The sequence below is a fragment of the Elaeis guineensis genome, chromosome 16, assembly GCF_000442705.2.
Source record: "Elaeis guineensis isolate ETL-2024a chromosome 16, EG11, whole genome shotgun sequence".
NCBI lineage: Eukaryota > Viridiplantae > Streptophyta > Magnoliopsida > Arecales > Arecaceae > Elaeis > Elaeis guineensis.
The window spans coordinates 45,229,381-45,248,561 of record NC_026008.2 but is presented as its reverse complement, the minus strand read 5'-3'; the positions used below and the strand labels follow the sequence as shown (position 1 = coordinate 45,248,561).

The 19,181-nt window shown below is 38.0% G+C and overlaps 2 protein-coding genes across 7 annotated transcripts; one reads left to right on the top strand and one right to left on the bottom strand.

Annotated features, from left to right (window-relative positions):
- The first annotated feature begins 2,396 nt into the window (after positions 1-2,396).
- On the top strand, positions 2,397-8,323 carry LOC105059154 (uncharacterized). Of its 2 annotated transcripts, XM_010942377.4 has the most exons (6): positions 2,397-2,636; positions 3,817-4,144; positions 4,850-4,929; positions 5,045-6,877; positions 7,237-7,390; positions 7,464-8,323. In XM_010942377.4, the coding sequence occupies exons 2-6, from the start codon at positions 4,015-4,017 to the stop codon at positions 8,129-8,131; spliced, it is 2,865 nt and encodes a 954-aa protein (XP_010940679.1). In that variant the 5' UTR covers positions 2,397-2,636; positions 3,817-4,014; the 3' UTR covers positions 8,132-8,323. The 2 variants fall into 2 exon arrangements, with proteins under 2 accessions (XP_010940679.1, XP_010940678.1); XM_010942376.4 differs by lacking the exon at positions 2,397-2,636 and having other exon boundaries at positions 3,822-4,144; positions 7,234-7,390.
- Positions 8,324-11,008: 2,685 nt separating this feature from the next.
- Positions 11,009-19,156, bottom strand: LOC105059153 (tetraspanin-18). 5 transcript variants are annotated; one of them, XR_834235.4, is made up of 7 exons: positions 18,818-19,156; positions 18,344-18,443; positions 14,261-14,341; positions 14,047-14,151; positions 13,116-13,310; positions 11,415-11,573; positions 11,009-11,271 (listed from the first exon to the last, which is right to left on the bottom strand). XR_834235.4 is itself a non-coding variant. In XM_010942373.4 (6 exons), exons 1-6 carry the CDS (start codon positions 18,979-18,981, stop codon positions 11,194-11,196), a joined length of 723 nt encoding a protein of 240 aa, XP_010940675.1. In that variant the 5' UTR covers positions 18,982-19,156; the 3' UTR covers positions 11,009-11,193. The 5 variants fall into 5 exon arrangements, 2 of the variants coding, with proteins under 2 accessions (XP_010940675.1, XP_010940676.1); XR_012137452.1 differs by lacking the exon at positions 11,009-11,271 and adding an exon at positions 11,718-12,104 and having other exon boundaries at positions 11,429-11,573; XR_834236.4 differs by lacking the exon at positions 11,009-11,271 and adding an exon at positions 11,901-12,104 and having other exon boundaries at positions 11,432-11,573.
- Positions 19,157-19,181: the final 25 nt, after the last annotated feature.

The following is a 19,181-nucleotide window of genomic DNA, read 5'->3' as shown; positions in this document are numbered from 1 at the left end:
GCGAAGGGCATTTTCATCTATTGAGAAGGAAAGTTAATATCGTTTGTTGGTAAGTGAACAACTGGATCATATTCGAATGTATCGATAATTTGAAGGACTTATTTGATATTTTTTTTCAAGTATAAAAAATATACATAAAATTAGATTAAAATTAAAAAAATATTTTTATAATTTTTTGCCTCCCTCGTCCCTCCCATGGCCCCCACTGAGTTCCCTAAGGTCAAGTTTCGCTTTGTTGGACCATTGCATCCAATAAATCAAGGGATCATGGTTGTATCTTTCATATAAATCTGCTGTAACATCATTAGATCACCCACCGCATAGCTCTTAAAGCACTCCAAACTCATCATTAATCTGCCTACATAGATATTGGTGGGTGATATAATTGCGGATGCGTGCAAAGGCCAAGGATACAACCATTACCCTAAAGTATATGCTTCCCGCTAGATCGAAAAAAATTAAAATATAAAATAAAAAAATAAAAAAAAATTATATGTATTGCTGAAAGGCTCCGATGAAATGTTAATGTGGTAGGAGTTAGATGGCAGTTGAAATCTATGATATTAGAGAATATCTACAAAGAAAATTCATACTCATCGAAGATATTCCAGTAGAGGATCCTCCGATGCTTAAGTTAATCAGAGCTTTGGGAATAGTAGAAATAAAAGATCTTAAAGGCAGAATAAAAGCTCCTCTATGTTGTTGAGTGTTTTTAGTTTTTACTTATCTTTCCTTTTTGATCTAATTTAGAGAGAAATTATCACATGGGCAGAGATTCAAGTGGACTAGGATAAATCTCGGAGCATATGCACAATGGATAACGAGCAATCGGGAATTGGTGACATGTAAGGGATAATGTGGCATGTTATCTACCGTGGGATTTGGGATGGTCTATTAGATCTGGTTCGGTTAATAATTTGATAAATTTTAGATGCTTAAAATATTTTAAAAATGACTATATGATAAAATTCTCTAATGACGGAGTCATGCTTTATAGCAATACTTCATGAAAATTTTGCTCTGATATTCTATATTTTCAATAATATGGGGGGGGTAAAGAACCATTCCGATAAACTTTGAAATTTGAAATGCATCGCTACAAAAGAAGTACAAAAATACTCTTGTAGTGGGTCAATTCTCGAGTATTTTAATGTTTTAAAATAGGCAGCTAAGCAAGTCTATGAAAATTTTACCGATCATCTGCTCAAAATACTAGAGCATTGTCTTATATTTGGTATTTTTAGGTATTTTAATAAGCCTGAGAGGGTATTCATTATATACTTCTCTTCACTTGTTGTCTTATAAGGTATCAAGTTATTTGCTTCCTCGTAGGTTAAAGCAGCATCGAAAATTTGTGTAAACACTTTCCATCTATTTTTTCTTTGACAATGGATGACTAATTTTTCTAGGACTATTTCTCTTGTTTTCTTTGTTCTTTCCATTTTTTTTTCTTTTCTTGTAAACTATTTTTCCTTTTTCCCTCTAGTTCTCGTTGATGATGCCACCTATAAATATATCTAAAATTATAGTGGCTATATACTGATATGACCTTAGGCCTGCTTTTATGCTGGGTCATGTTTGTTGATTTCTTTTTCTTGACATCCAATTTAGAAAGCTCTTTGTATGGTAGAAACATGTTAATTCTTGGCATACAAAAATTACTAGCTGACTAGAAAAAATTATAATACATTACATCTTGATATCAAAGTGATTTTTAAGCATTAGAAGTCAATTTTAAAGCATCTATTTTCTTTCCATGGAGTTGCTCTTAAACTCTCTTTCAATCTTATATTATGTGCTTGTGATGCAGGTAGGTTTTGTATTTTTCACATGCTTCAAAGGTACAATGATCGGTTTATTTTTTTAAATTTTTTCATAATTTTTTCTATCCATCAGCTTGGGACAACTTCTCGTCATTCAACAAAGAAAATCAGGAGATCCAATTATGTAGAGCATCATCACCATGCTGTTTATTTTTTTTGCAATAATTTATTATCAAATTATATGGAAATAACATTATGGCGGTAAGCTGTCATAACACAACTCGTATGCTGCCTATGCAAAGCTTTGTTATGCTCCAATCACCAACGGCCACATGATGCCACACGCAAATATATCAATTAGCAAAATAATAAAAAGTTATAATTATATTTTTTTATCAAATTATAAACTAAGAATCCATCGAGTTAAATTATCAGAACAATATATAATGATTTTCTGGTTTAAAAGCGTGTGGTGATGGCAAACTTTTTAATATTTCTCCTCATTTAGAAACGCATTTTTTTCTCTATGGTCATATTATTTTATTATTACCACCCCGGTTCCGTTCGTGATCGAAAGGAGGAGTACATAACCAAAATGAATTAATTCCCATCACGTCCGCCCGGACGGTGGGGTCGAATTCCTCCATCACAACTCCACCCTCTACCCTTCACTCTCTGCGGTTAGAGAATAGAGCGAGACCACTGGCCCCTATCGCGCCCCAGAATCAGTTCCTTCACTGGAACTTCCCCTGAGAGAGCTTTGACGCCTCGCCGAAGACGGCAGGATTCCGGCGTGACACGGCCGCGGATGCGTGATCCCAGTAGCCCGCGGTGGAGCAAGCAAGATGGAAGCTTTCTTCACGAAGAGAAATGGTGCGAAAGGGATCTCCAACACTTTTCGCTGTTTGTTTTCTATCTTTCTTTTTCTCGCGCCAGATTCTAGGTGTTGCTGGTTAGTTTGCTTTTCCACGCAATGTGTTCCCCGATCTCGATTCCCGGAGCTTGGGCTATCGCATTCTCTGTTGGAATGCAGTTTTTTTTTTTTTTTCCAAGTTGATTTTGGAGTTGGGTTTATTTTGTCTGCTGAAATATAGAGTTTTGATGAACCTGCTTGCATCTTTCATGCTCAAGTTTTTCTCTTCGTTTGATTGATGGATTGATGCGTTTTGGTGGAACAAGTGCTCTCTGTTCGGAATTTCTGCTCATTTTAGATGGGTTTTTGGTGTTGGCTTTTTGGTTTTGGGCGTGGATGGCTGATCTCGCTTGATATTGTGAAAAGGTAAAAGCTTTTCTAGGATTCGACCCCACTTTTTTTTACTGTGCTATTTGCTGTCTTTGTTCATTTCTTTGAATTTAGGGTTCATGGGCACCGATTGCGTCCATAACATCGCTGCAGTAATCTTTCTTATCCCTACTTTTTCCCCATCTTTCCGAGAAGTGCAACTTTTTCCTGTGAGATTCCCACTGGGGTACGTTTTGTTAGGTTGAATCCTTTGTTTTTATTTATCAACCTATAGTTTTTCTATATTTGTTTTGTTAGCTTTTACTTTCTTCTTGCTTCTCCTTCCTTTTGAATCCGCTATTTTAATGTTCTTTTTGTTTCCACACTGTTTATCCTTTCCCATTGGCATATCTTCTCTACTCGTGGATCTGATTCCTCATTTTGCTGCGAAGAATCGTAAAGTCCCATTTTCTTTTTTGCGATTTTTTTATACAGAAGTTGGAAAGTTGCTTGTTTTTTCTTGTTCGGAATCGGAAATTTATTTCAAATCCTTTTTTCCCATACAATAATTTGGATGAGGAATAGTTAAGATGTCAGTATAAGATTTTACAGTTAATTTTTTCGAGTTAAACATCGAACTCTGTTCGTTCCCAAAAAAAAAAAAAAAAAAAAAAACTCTGTAAGTAATAATCGCTTCTGATGTTTTAGTGATGATATCTCAGATTATGAATGCAAGATCTCTGCATTGTTATCCTGGATTATGCCAAATGCCAGCTCTTTTGATTATGGGTAGTCATATTATATTCATCTGGTTCCGGTTTCCTTTTGTAGCATGAGGGCGGTGCCTCGGTCACATCTCTCTTCTTCGTGGGTCACATCTCTCTTCTTCGTGCCTGTGATGATGTCGTGCTTCATAACGTTGGTGGGTGATTCTTTTTAAGGCTGGTTGCTGATGTTGTGACAGAGTGAAGACACCGAAAATAATAATTTTTCGATGGGTTCATCTTCACTTCTTTCAAACTTGCCGAGATGAACAATAGAAGGGGGCAAAATTTTCAGAACCCTTCACTGGGATGTATGGGAAGGATGATCAACATATTTGACTTGAGTACTGGCGTGGCAGGAACCAAGCTGCTCACTGACAAAGCACACAGAGATGGTATTCATTATCCTTAAAAACAATACAGTTTGGGTCTCTTTTATTGGTTTAGTTTAAATTTTTGTGCTGTTGATGAAGCATTATAGAATAATTGGAATCATAATTTGTTATCTTTGTTTTACTAGTTTTCTTTAATAAGAGAGGTAAGAGGCACCTTGAAGCAATAGACATGATCAGGGTGTTGTTGGATGATTATGTTTTCAGAGGTTTCTTCTTTGTGGTAACTTTTGTTATACACAAGGCGGAGTCTCATGTCATTTGACCAAGATATCTAACTTTAATCCCCCTTTGTTTTTCCTTTTTTCTTCACAATGCTACATTTCTTTAGCAGGTTTTAAACTACTAGATTTCGTCTGCTGTCTATGTTAGTTCGACCTGCATAATTGCATTCCTCCTGGGGGCTGGTAATTGGATCCTATATAGGTTAGGTGTAGTTTCTTCTTATTCTTCAGTTTCCTTTTTGATTGCAGATTTTTTCGCATTTTTCATACGAAAAGGATTGGGGTTGCAAATTTAATTGTCTGATTTCATCACTTTTTATGATTTTTTTTTTTTTAGCAGTTCTCTTTCCGTCTATGCCCATTTCATAATTCTAACCTCTCCATATTTTTCCATTGTTTGTTTATTAGTGGAACTGGCATTTGGCTTCTGTATAAATTCTTATGCAATTCAGCTGCTATTGACATGGCGTAAACTGACATTCAGGTTCTCCAATCAGTAAAAATCAGTCTGATGCGTTGAAGAAGCCTAGGGATCCCAGCTTAGTTCCAGTAGAGGACAAACAAGTCAGCACTCTAGACTTTTACAGTAAAATTAACCTTTCCATGTTTTGTGAAATTGTGAAAAATTTTGTTGGCAGTGGAACTGCATCATATATTCTGATTTATATATTCACTGCAGATAACCCGTGAATCAAGGAAGAGTGCCTCTAACAAGAACTCAGGTGGAACACCAATGAAGATGCTTATACATCGAGAGATGTGGAAAGAAGCAGAGTTAAAGCAGAAGCCACCAAATGTTGTTGCTAGACTCATGGGGCTTGATACCTTGCCAGTGCATCAATCAGTGTTATCTGCTAAAAAAAGCTCCCAAGATGGCTATTCACACAGTTTAGCAGGAGCACTTAGGGGCTATCATCTGCAGGAAGATGACTATTTTCACAAACCAGTTCAGTGTGAAATTCCTCATGAAAAGCATGAATACAAAGATGTATATGAAATCTGGCAGAAACCATCAAAGATTAGTCATATTAAGGATCAGCATCCACAGAATGGAAGGTATGATGAGAACTCATATGAAAAGAGAATGACTCTTGTTCGCCAGAAGTTCATTGAAGCAAAACGCTTAGCAACAGATGAAAAGCTCCTTCAGTCCAAAGAGTTTCAAGATGCACTTGAGGTTCTAAGTTCGAACAGAGATTTATTCCTCAAATTTCTAGAAGAACCAAATTCTCTGTTCTCAAAGCATCTGCATGAACACCAGGCCATCTCTCCACCTTCTCAGACAAAGCACATAACTGTTCTGAAACCATCAAAAACTAATGGGGCAAAGTTTGAGGAACAACAACTCTACTCCTCTGTTGAAGAAAGCAAATGTCATGTGAATAAACATGATTGGTCCCCTCGTTTCTCTCATGCAAAAGCTTATAATTTATCTCAACCAACCAGGATAGTAGTTTTAAAGCCTAGCCCAGGAAAGCTCCATGACACAAAGACCACAATGACATCCCCAGCATCTTCAGTAGAACAGCTTGGAAGTAGAGATTCTTATGGAGCTTTGGCAACTGATGGAGTAGCAGGGTCAAGAGAAATAGCCAAGGAAATTACGCGTCAGATGCGAGAAAGCCTGAGTAGTAACCGAAGGGATGAAACCTTGTTGTCTTCGGTCTTATCGAATGGATATGTTGGAGATGAGAGCTCATTCAATAGGTCAGAAAGTGAGTGTATGGAGGAAGAGAGTGGTAACTTAAGTGATTCTGAGACCGCCACTCCGACTTCACGACACTGTTGGGATCACATCAATAAAATTGGCAGTCCTTATTCAATATCATCTGTAAGTCGAAAATCTTATTCACCTGAGTCATCAGTAATCAGGGAGGCCAGAAAACGGCTCTCAGAGAGGTGGGCATTGGTGGCATCGAATGCAAATAGTCAACAACAAAAACAAACACGGAGAAGCTCAAGTACCTTGGGTGAGATGCTTGCCATTCCTGAGATAAAGAAAGAAGAGGAGAATAGTGGGGGACTTGCTGTTTCGAGCAGCAGGTCATGTGATGATACGAGCCTTCAATTACTGTCGCCATGTTTATCTACAGGTGGGGTAAAGGAAGGATGTAGTGGGGGGTTCTCCCCTAATAATTTGTCAAGGTCAAGATCTGTTCCATCTTCTTCAGCTTATGAAGCCCCTGAGTTGAATGTGGAGGTTTCTGATGCTTCAATTAGCAAAGCCATTGTTCATGAGGACATTGCTAAGCCAAAGAGTGGCAAGTCATCTTTCAAAGGGAAAGTTTCAAGTTTGTTCTTCTCTAGAAATAAGAAACATGTTCAAGGGAAATCTATTCCATCTTCAGCGGGTTGTGATGATAGGCTCCAACCTGGTTGCATTAAGGTTGATGGTAAAATAAATGATTTATTACATTCTGTCAATGACAATCGACCTAAGCAAAGTGCAGTGGTTAGTTCGTGTAAAAAAAGTTCTGGTGATGATGGACCAAATCGGGGCTTCTGTGCTAAGGTATTGGTTTTTTTTCCCTGAAGTTCTTTATTGTTATGAATCTGATAGAAATTCTTCTCTGTCTGTTAATCTATCATACAAGAAAAAAGATAAACAAGTATAAGCTGCTTGGTGGTCATTTCCTGTCTCAGCCATATTTTGTTCCTTTTTCTTCTTCAATTTTTGATTTTTTTTTTTTCAGTGTATTAATGCTGTTTTTTCCCCTTATTTTATAGAGTCACATTTGAAGGGGAGACTTTTAATTCTGAACCTTAAATTTCTAATGCATGCTGAACTACCATATATTTGTTCTTCGATATTTTCTTTTTCCTTTTATTTCTCCAATTTCCTATTTAGAATTGGTGTTTACATATTAGCAGGGTGCTTATTCTCTTGAAAAAACAATGACATGCGCAAACTCCAGTGAGAACCAGGACCACCCCAGCCCTGTGTCAGTTCTACAAGCACCATTTGTTGATGATGTCAACAATAATATGTCCCAAGCTTCTCCATGCCACATCGCTGGATGTCCACGTAAGTGTAGTCATAGCTACCACTGAAGATCTTAAAGTTCCATACACTAACTAGTATTTTTACCTGCTTTCAGAAGCTCTCTCTAGGTCTCCACCAATTGAGTCAATTGCTCGTTCCTTATCACGTGATGGCTCCAGTTTAGGAAGAATATTGATGAATCCCCTAAAACCTTCCAGCCTTGTGCCCAAGGTAGAAGAAGAACAAGAACGATTTGTGCTTGTCCAAAAGTTACTATCATCCGCTGGCTTGCAAAATGAGAAGTCTTACATGATCTTCACAAGATGGCATTCACTGGAGAGCCCTTTGAATCCAATGTTACTGGATAAATATTTGGACAGGAAGGAAGAAGAGGCTAAGTGCAGGGAGAGGCGATCAAACCAGAGGCTCCTATTCGATTGTGTCAATGCAGCATTGCTGAGCGTTGGTCAAAGTGCCATATTGGCTTCATATCCATGGGCTGGAGCATGTTCTGGGGCTTGGAAGGATGGTACAGCTGGTGCTTCGGTGACCGAGGAAGTATGTGAGCTTGTGAGAAATTGGTACTCTGGTGAAGAGAAGTCTCTGCCAAGTGAGCCTCGTAGCATCAACCTTGTGGTAGATAGAGTGGTGAAAAGAGAAATAGCAGGAAGGGGATGGGCAGAATTTATGTGGCTGGAAATGTATGAGTTCAGCAAGGAGATTGGTGGTCTGGTGTTGGAGGAGTTGGTTGAGGAGGCATTGTCAGATTTTACTTGTGGGTGATTGAAATGAGGTGCTTTTCTCCTCTTTTTCCCTTTTTCTTTCCTAACAGCCCGTTCTATTTTTTGTTATCCATGCGATGATACTGGTGGCTTCATATTCTGTAGTATATCTATATAATTCCCAAGTTGTATTGTATGTGCATTGTTTGCTATTGGATGTTTTCTCATAAATGAAGGGTATATGCTTCTTCAACTGTCGAAGGTGACCCATATACATATGTTCATATTAAGGTCTTTTTTTTTTTTTTTCTCTCTCCTCCCTCCAAGTGTCCACATCATACAGATACTGCCAAGGTTTTCCACTCAGATTTCTTTTTCTTGGTTTCACCAGCTGACACGGTATTCCTTTTCTTGTGAAATATATGCTCAAGAGAGAGATCCCAGCATACTGTTGATTGATAAGAGATAGCTTGGGAGGTGATCCAAAAAAGTAGATGCCGAGAACTGAAGCAGGAAATGTGTCATCTGCCGAACTACGGTTTTCGACTGTGAAACTAGTGTACTGGGCTTGATTAAAAAAAGGAAAAAGAAAAAGAAAAAATTTCAGGCCCTGTACCGTGGGCGGTGCTTACCACTGATAAAGACAGGTGAGGTTTGTTTTCTTTTCTCCTTAATGTGACAGCATTTGTGTTGGGGATCAAGAGGGGATACTTTTTTAAAACTGACGAGGCGAGTTAGAAGTGGAACCATAGGAATCTTACCACGGGTGACACAAATCGACATTCTTGGGAATGAGGATAAACTAGTCTTTGAAATATTGGTGGTATTCTAGTATTATGATGGTGCAGGCCATCGTGTATGGATCCCTCGTTGGAATAGTTTGTTTGCATGCTTCGTCTCCCAAACGAAGATTGGATGTTTAGAGCCACAGTTTGTCTACTTGGCATGTGAATTTTGAAGCAGCATGGCCAGCGTGTTCCTGTATTGGCATGTTACGAATGCGTCCACTGGATCGTAAAATAAAGTTGTAGATGCGTCCAAAGATGCTTTATGGATTTCCCAACTTGGTTGTGATATCAAGCAGCAGCTTACACATAGCAGCAACGTAAAGCTGTCTCCGTCTGGCCTATTGGTGGTGAGGTTCCTTTGGTTTTATGTGCCCGTCTCTACTTGGAAGTAACTTGGCAAGTAGGCATTGTATACACCCCTGGGATGGTCCAACTTGCAAAAATGGGAGACACCAACAGGGATAGGATAGGATAGGATAGGTTTGTTTAGCCGTCTAATTCGATAGACCTTAGAAATCTTGGCTATAAGTTTGAATCTTTGATCGACAGTACGTCGCATTTATTGTTCACCAATGCTGTGTCTTGTTCATACTGTGCATCTGGTCCTGCACCTCCACCCTCTCGGTCTGTGTTCCACCATCTCTGCAGCTGGCCTGAGCAAATAATATTGCCAGCTTATCCATCTTGGGCTAGGTTGACGTCAGGTTGACAGCCGACCGTTGCCCATCCTTGCTCGTTCACCTCCGTAGAGCTAATATTGCAAGCTTATAACATGGTTTGGAGCATGTTTATTTTGATCACAATGGATCTTGTGATTTGTAGACCACCGTCTGACACCATGGATCTCTCACTATTTGCATGCTATAGGTCCCGATCGTATGGCCAAAATTTTTTGCATTGCAGCAAGGGTCTAAAAGTCAGAATTAAGCTAACAATACCTATTTAGTATAGTTTGAATCAGTAAAACCCTTGCATCATAACCATGCATTTGGCAATTTAGTTAGGAATAATTTCGTACGGTAGTTCATAGCTAGCATACATGAGCTAAATTCAGTATCAGGAGCAGTCAATAAATTATCGTCAACCTGCAAAGTTCTTTGCAACCATCTTATTTCAATATCACCGAGCTACGCAGATCAAGATTCTGAGCTTCCATCAGAATCTATCTAGCACATGACACTTTGAAACCTCATTCTCAAACCCGAAGAAAGACTAAATACCCTACAAAGTAATTTTCAAAATAACTGAAAATACACCGGCAATGTAGAATTATACACGAAACCAGCCAAATATGAATAAAAATGGAGGAAAAAAAAAAAAAAAAGGCAGACCTCTTGATGGGAGACTAAACTAAAAGGGTAGAGATGTACGAAGCCAGTCTAAGACAGAAAAGGATGAGAAAATAACCGTCACCTCCACAAAAACGGAAGTTTTTACTCTCACGGGTGCTGCATTTATAATCGCACCTGCAAAAAGGGAACGAGGGGTGCTGGCAATTTCTTTTGTATTTTTCTTCGTTTCTAAATAATCTATCCTATTTTAAAGAAAACCCAAAAGACATTCGAACTTTGACTTAAATATCAAATAATCTATCCTATTTTAAATATCAAATAATTATTTGAAGAAGACGACAACAATGATGATGACATGCTCGTTTTCGCTTCTAGCACACTGTAGAGAGATATATCAGGAACGAATATATATATATATATCATGTGCGTTTATGTGTGTAAATGAAGCATCACGAAAGCCAGCTGCGCGAAGCCGGCTGCATGGGCTTTTTCCTCATGAATATTTATGAAAGGACTTGGCAAACACCACCAAATACGCAAGGGAATGCCACAGATCTACACCCACCGGAACATCCACAGGCTGGTTGGCAGAATATAAACACCAAATATGATCTATCCGCATGAAAAGTATGCTGTTAACTGCAACAAAATCTCTAGCTCTGTTCAAGCGTTGGGAGACAAAGGTGATTTTCAAAAAGGTCCCCAGCATCGATGGTCCCAGAGACAGGCCAGCCACATTTCGCTGCCACACAAATTATTCTGGAGGCCTACAACAACTGCAACAATCTCAATGGCCCGATCGATGCTAGAAAACATATCATGTGATACCAACCAACCGAAAGGTCCCAGCAGCACCCAGAAATTAATATATGAATATTTAACAGCACCACAAAATATAGCATGATATTTACAACCCCAGATACCCAGCTATATAGATAATGGTTTTCTTACAAGGGATCAAACGGTTGCACCTACAAAAGATGCTTGCAAACACTCATGGATTTGTATACCATGCTTACAAGAGGGAGCATCGCCTTCCACTGTCACTGTTGCAATTTGCCGACATTGACGTCTTTTGGTTCTATGCCATTGTATGAGGACTTGCTCTGGTTCAAGCCATACTGCAAAAAGAAAATGGCACATCAGATGAACTAAATAAAGAAATATAGCTTCAGTATGTGAATTTGTTGTGTGTGAAAAAGAATAAATGTTGCAATAACATTCATGTGGCAACACCATTAAAGAATATGACGAGAACAGGGACCTTTGGGCATTTCATAAAACTGTTTGCACTTCCATTTTTCATTAAATCGCCAACAGACTGCAGTGGGAACGCTAGCCGTGATTACAATGTCAGTGGGCCCTAATCGGACTCCACAACACACCATTCAATGGTTTTCCCCTTTTCCAACGGCATAGAAGCCTATAATTATGACATTATTTGGAATGCAAGAAATTAGTGAACAGGTTAGATTGGAGTTGCAGCACAATTATGCTAAAAAGTTTAATGTAAGAACTGTGCTAACGCAGCATGCTCGTGTAGGTGAAGAACATGGCAAATACATACAGCTTGCCAAAACATGAGTGAGCCCCATAGCTTCCGAGGTGGGACCTCCAGAATAAGGGCAAGTGTGGAGGTACATGCCACGAGTAAGAGTTTCTCACTTACATACTCATGTCGGTTCAATATGCCTGTTAATGGAATGATCAAACAAAAGAGGGCTGAAAGTGAAAATAAGAGTGTAAAAACCTTTCATACAGTAACCAGATTACGTTGTTATAGTCGGCGATCCTTCATTTTGACAAGGGCAATCTAATCACACCCATCTGAGGTTTGAAAAGGGCTTTGACCATAATATAGGCATGATCCAGATTTTGCAGCTTAAATTCTCACCTCAATTTGATTGTAGCTCGAAGGAAATTCTTACCAAGAACAAAAATCAGTGTCTGCCAACTGCCAATAGCAATTTTGTTATTTTGAGTCCTAAACTTCCTGACCAACAATCATTAGAAATTTAAAGAAGTAGAAGAAAAAAATTCATGCAAAGTACTTCGGAATGTGAAGTCTTAAGCCCACTGCCAATAGCAATTTTGAGTTTTACATATACTTTGAGAACTAATATATTATTACTTGACAACCATGTCCAATCAAACCAGAAACAACAAGAGCTGTAAATATGATTAAATGCACCGGTCACCTTGCTTACGCAATAGGCAGTCTTATCAATGTAAATCCGTGACAAGCTATTTGCCATCTTATTTAACAGGAACCTAACACTAATGCATGGACTCACATACAAACTGCCTGGTATACAGGAGCTTGACCTCACAAATTCTATATCTTTTGCAATTATCTAAGCAGCATGAGATCTCAATGGACCATCTGAAGGCAGTACTGCTTTAGTTTCCAATAGAACCATGTGTATGATCCATATACGTCTCTGATCTTGTAGTGACATATTCATGCTCTACTTTTGTTAGGAAGATAGAAAGCGAGAGCAAATCATTTAAAGTTTATAAAACAGTAAGGAAACTAATCCCATCAACCAAGGTTTGGCTAAATGGAACCTACACTGTCATTGATCCTAGCAGATCAAAACTTACAAAATAGGAACGGCCATCAAGTTATCTCTCACCATGCTATCCAGGTCATTTTTTATTTCCTCGTTTCCATTCATCTCAGAACACTCCTCACCAGGGCTGTTTATGGCACTGCTGCACATGTGCCAACCATTTCAATGGTCAATTGTCACTTGTGTTCTATTAGTGCTACTTCCAATGCTTTTCTAATCTACTGAAATTGAACACTTATTAGCCTTTCACAGATCCACCTTAAATCCTCAACTCTTTACTGTTTGCAGACCCTTTTTAACTGTCCAATATTCAAATTTCGGACATAGAGCTTATACCATAATTAGGAGAATGCCAAACAAGGAAAAATCTTTAATCTAAAACAATGAAGTACCTTCTGTCTCAATTGTGAGCTCCAGAAGTCGGAGTGAAACCCTTTGCCTTCACCAGAGGTTGTAGGATAAGTTGCGCCACCTTGTGGACTTAAAAGTGGTCTCCTTGCAACTATGAAATCTTCATCACCATCATAGTCTACTCTTCCAGCAGGAACCATGGCTCTCAAAAGCACTGCCAAAAGAAGGGAGAGTGCCTGCACATAGAACAGAAAGGACATGCAACAAAATGTAAAATTTGCTGACAATTCTTTTTGACGTTTTTACTCAATTGCTCCCTTTCTGCAGCAAGTTCTTAAGCACTAATACATTAATTAACATACACATTTAAGAGCATGAAAAAGTGGATGCTAGCTCAGACGGTGCAAATAAATGCATGTTAATTAAATTACAAATAAAATTTGAAAGCCTTTTTTGTTTATGCATGCATGTATCCCTAAACTACAAATAAAATTTGAAAGCCTTGTTCTTTGTGCATGCATGTGTCCCTTTCTGCATGCTTGCATGTTAGTGCAGACTCTTTTTGGGTGTATCATCTACCTATGTTTGCATGGATGTGCAATGTGCATGCATTTGTGTGTGTGTGTGTATTCTGGGCATGCATTGCATGTGCATGTATGTATGCATCAACAAAAACTAAAACTAGATTACTTACTCAATCCCCCCATTAAAACCATAAGAAATAAATGGATACCAAAGCAGAAATTATGAAACCTAGTGGATCTGATGGATGAGCCAACATTTTGACTGATGATAACAAACTCCTTCAGAAAATAGCAAACTGGAAAAATTATCTAACAAATTGTTTGTAAAACACTTTCAGGCATCACACCAACATCATACAAGCTGGCACTTGACACCAGTTGTCATCATATGAGACAGAGTACCTATCAGCGGTTACAAACATTTTAAGAATAAGAAAAAGCCGCATACCTGAATAACAGTCACAGTTAGAGCAACCCACTTGCATATATCCATATTCTCTTTTATAAATGCACAGAGCCTCTTCAGTTCTCCAGTAGAGTCAAATGGAAGATCCTGCGAAACAATGATAAGACAGAAGATTTCAATCAGCAACACATGGACACTATAATTCTTCATCAAATTAAAACTTGTTGCTGTCAAATGTTAAAGATCAGATATGAACCTCTTCCCAGTGTTTATCCAACACCAGAACACCCACTAAAGCTGCTTCTAGTAAAATGAGTATGGTAATCAATACTGCAAACTGTGATCCAAGTCAAGAAAAACTAACATGAAAGTTGAGTTCCAAGTAACAATGACTTTAGCAAACACTAGCCTAAGATCATTGTATCCAAAGAAGGTAATAATATCATAACAGTGTTTTATTTTTATTTTTATTTTTATTTTTAAACAGGAAAATCATGACTGAAACATCAAAAAAGCAAGATGACATGCTGACAGTGACTTACACAAAACCAAAATGAAAGAAAATGTAGAACTTTCTGGTTGTTTATTATAAGCACACACAAGCCGAGCCATAACACCTGGCAAGATTTGCCCCAACAAGAAGAGCATGTATGACACATTATATTGAGGAAGTGTTGTCCTCTGTCCACAGAATTCTCAACTAGACATTGAAAAACCTGATTGGCAGTGTAATGTGTTTCGCATATGGTAGTTACAAGTAATAAGAAGCTGTTCACATTGTTGTTGATGATAATGACAACCCAGAAAGAGCAGCTGATAAAAGGTGGCAAGGTGTAACATCGAGTATGTACCATGCTGCATCAAGGTGAGAATTAAGTCAAAATGAATGAGTTGATGAACACAAATTAATTTGTTGCATCACGTTATATAAATGAGATTTATATTGGCAGGTTTAACGTGTTTGAACTCATTTGAATTAGGTAAGTTGATGCAATCTAATCTGGGGACCAGCAGAGTAAGTCTGCCTGCAAGGTATAGACAAAAGAATGTGATCAATTTTGTGCCAACATTTGGATGAGAATGAGTGTTTGCATGCCAATCCTCAAGGCCTTACAGCAGGTTGTACAAAAGTCTCCTCAGGGGAAAAAAGAAAAACAAAAATCTCTTGATAATTGCTTTCGATGTGAAAAGAATAATATGTGGAAGAATGGCAGATAGCATTAGCAAGTGAATATAAGAAAGGAATGCAATAAGGTTAAATTTGAAAATGAACCACAAGTTGCATCCTGGAAAGAATACGGAAAGTGAAGCTGTGTGACTATGAAAAAACTAATCAGTTCACTAAGAACTAGTACTATGGGTGCAGATTATTTTTCCCATGACTGGCGAGATTTTGTGCACACTAATACTTGGCAGTGGAAGAACTTAAGATGTATATTTTCCAGAATGACATATCAAACTTACACCAATGATGAGAAAACCATGTTCACCATTAATGAGTGCTAGTGGTCAATCATCAAGACACAGCCACTTCCTCATCAGGAGTGCATATAATTGTTCCAGATGACACAACAAATCTCCAGCTTTGTTTCCTTTATTTATCGATTACCTTCTCTTGATCTTGCAAAGATAAATATGTGATTGCTCACATAAATCTCCTCATTTGGGTGATGAAGCACTTAGGACCAGCACCCGGCTGACTTTCAAAATTCACATTGCCACCACATTGTGTTGATCAGATGCCAAAGCAACAAGTCCAACAATTAGAACTCTATCTCAAGTTATTCCCTGTCTCAGTAAAACCTTGTTCCATCTCTATTCCTATATCGAACCTATGTGAAACTTTACGTTCTTTCTAGCAATGCCTCTATGGTCACATGAAAGAAGAGCAACCACTCAAGCATCCTAGTTGTTGTCCTATGGTACCTTCTTCAATACCTTGGTCTTCTCAATATCTTCCAGCAGCCTATGATACCAAGATCTTTCCTAACTTAAAGATACCTTGATCAGACAGAAGCCCCTGCCAAATCAAATCTCTACTATTGTTTGTAAGAGACCATTTCATATACCCTTAATTTAACTAAAACGGAAGTTAGAGGCTAAAATTTGACATGCAAACAGGAATGCAGATAAAATAAAGCAACTCCCCCACTTCATATGACAGCATTAAGCTTCTATCCCAATAGCCACCTGTCCTTTTTATCCTTTAGAGTAGCTCGAACCAAAGAGATTTTGCATCCCATTAAACTACAGCTATTTGAGGCCTACAAACGTCCATCCATGTAGCAATAACATATTTTTGTAATGAGTAACATTCAAGCCTATCATTCTTCATAAAAATTTCAAGCAAAACTGAAGGGCTGATCTATCCCATCTTTGCTCATAAAAATTGGTATCGGTATCATGACATAGAAGGGTATCATTTAGATGAACAATTAAGTCACCAGCTAAGTACACCCAGAACCTTTAACTGACTACACACTTTCATTCCTTTACGCACATTAGCTCATTGCCAATATATCCATTATCTGCAAAAACAACAGTTAAGATCTGATGATCATATGTCATTTCCCCCATTTGGTCATTCACAACCAGAGACCATTTTTCCAATAAAAGCACTCACCAAAATGTCAATTCACATGTCCAAAGACCTTGTTTATAAGATAAGTTCTCCCTCCTTTGTGCTGTGCCTCAGTGACTGATAACCACCAAAAAAAGTTGTTAGCAATCAATTAACCCTTAACAGAAGCACATTGGTAATGAAGCAAGCAAAAAGGTTTCACCACAAGGCCCATGAATGGTGCAACTCTCCAGACAGTAGGTTAAATGTTAGCAGAATCTTCATCACATCTCCTTTTACAGTAAATTAAGATCATTCAGAGAACATGCTAGGTACAAGACTAGGGTTAAGTTTCAGATTGTCTTGCATTTGTTTCCACTTTTGCCCCTAAAGGGATGTTTCCTTTTAATGCATTTATTAATTGGATCGTATAAGATGCTTCAGTTTGCAGTCAATCAGAATTGATCATCGCTTAAATGCTTCCTTATATGAAGTTCTCAAGCTCGTTGCAGATCTCATTCTTGTCCTCAAAATTATTGTATTGCAACCTCTATTTGCAACTTCTCCCATTGGGAAAACTTTGGTGTGTCTATCAACTCCTTTATATTAAATTGGCCAAAGTTTCTGCCTAATTCCTGTTTCTCTTAAGCCATGCTATATATTCAATTTTTGGCAGATCAATTTCAAATTTTCCCTCTCAAAGATTCTATTTCATCTCATATATCTCTTCCAGCAATCTTAAGATTCTTCTCAAAGCTTTGGTCCAAAGTTCAACAGACAAATTAGGGTGGATTACTTACAAACATGGAATCAATGGGACCTTAATTATCTGAACATTTGCAATTGAACTCTAAATCACTTTTAAAGATCATAATGAAGCCACTTAACGAAATATTGGAGCTTTTTTCGTTAAATGACACATCTCTACCAAATTATCTAAAATTGCTTGATCTTTCATCATGTTTAACTGGACAATTTTTCCACAATATCCCACTCAATCTAGAAATAGGTTTTCATTAATCACAAGTAAAAAAAAAAAATCACGTGTGACCATCTACAGGTAACTTCAGAAGCTTTTTCATGCCATTTTGAGTTCTTCCCTTTTATTCAAATGCTTATCAAGTTTTGTTATTTCTTCTTCCTTGTTTCTTTCAGGACTTCATAACAATTTTATGTAATTCCACCAATATCTTCCAAATGCAAATTTGTGTGCTATTCAAATAGGTCCTTGAATATATCAATTATGTGACTATGCTCTTAACTTTATAACAAAATGAAATAAAAAGGAATAAACAGCACTTGTGTCTACATAAAATATTTTAAATAAAGAAAGACATGAAAATTAGAAGACCAAAGATTCAATGTAAAAAATTTTAATAATATTTATCTAGTAGCATCTATAAAGGCCTTGACCAATAGAAATGATCTGCAAGAAACCATTTACATGAAAAGAACATGAAAAGGACAAACAATCCTACCACCTAAGAGGAAAGGGTAAAAGCATAAATTGCAAAATATGCTGGCAACATAATCTAACGAAGATCATGGGAAGGGAAAGGCAATGAAATGCATGAGATTCTACCTCCGAAAGATGTTCTCTTTCCTTACATAATCCAACTTCCAAATTATTCTTTAAGTTTTAGCTGATTTTAGGTAGCACATTTTTGATCCATTGGGCTCCACATGAAGCATCAAGCAAGTATCTTTCTACACATTCAAGCTGGTTGTGTGAAACTTAAGACTGAGATCAAAAGATACAACAATGAATGTGTAGGATACACAACAGAGGCAGCAACCATTGACAACTTCAGCAGCAACGTGTCCTGTGAAAGCAACCAGACACAGCAAAACCCCGACAGCCATCATAGAGCATATAAACCTGCCCCACCACCAAAATCAAGAATCAAGAAATCCACCAAAGAAAGAGCAACTATTCCAAAACAAAATACAAAAGATAGATATAGAACCGAAATCCCATTCATCAGTGAATACTGATGGCTTCTTTTTGCCATCTTGTCATTAAACAAAAAATCTCATTCATCGATCACTCAATCAATAAGTACAGAATAACTAATCCAAACAAAAAGGTCCTAGAAAACGAAAAGAAAACAACTTCTTAACCATCCTCATGCGTCAAACCCTCTTCTTTTTTGCCCCCCACCCCCGAGAGAAATCAGTCCCTCAATTAAACATTATAGAATAACAAATCCGATAAAAAAAGTCATAAAATACAAAAAGACAGAAGAATTTCACCAAGGAGCCGGGAGCCCTTCGACATCGAGACCAAGCCCTTCTCGGTTCCAGCTATTCAGCACCCACACTGAATAGATCAAGATCGAGACACCGACGAATGCCTGCAAGAAGCTAAAGAACTTGACGAGGAAGGCGAGGCAGCTCCGGCCAAAGCTGGGACGCATCTTTCCCTCCTTCCCTAATCCTCTCTCTCCACCCTCAGTAGCAAAAATCCTAGGGCGGAAGCACCCCAAGAACTCGAGAATTCCGCTGAATTGGAAGCCCCGCACCTACCCTCCTCCTTCGGTTTCTTCTTCTTCTGAGGAAAGAGAAGAAGGGAGTAAGCGATAATTGGAGAAAAGAGAGGTGCGGTTAACAGGCAACT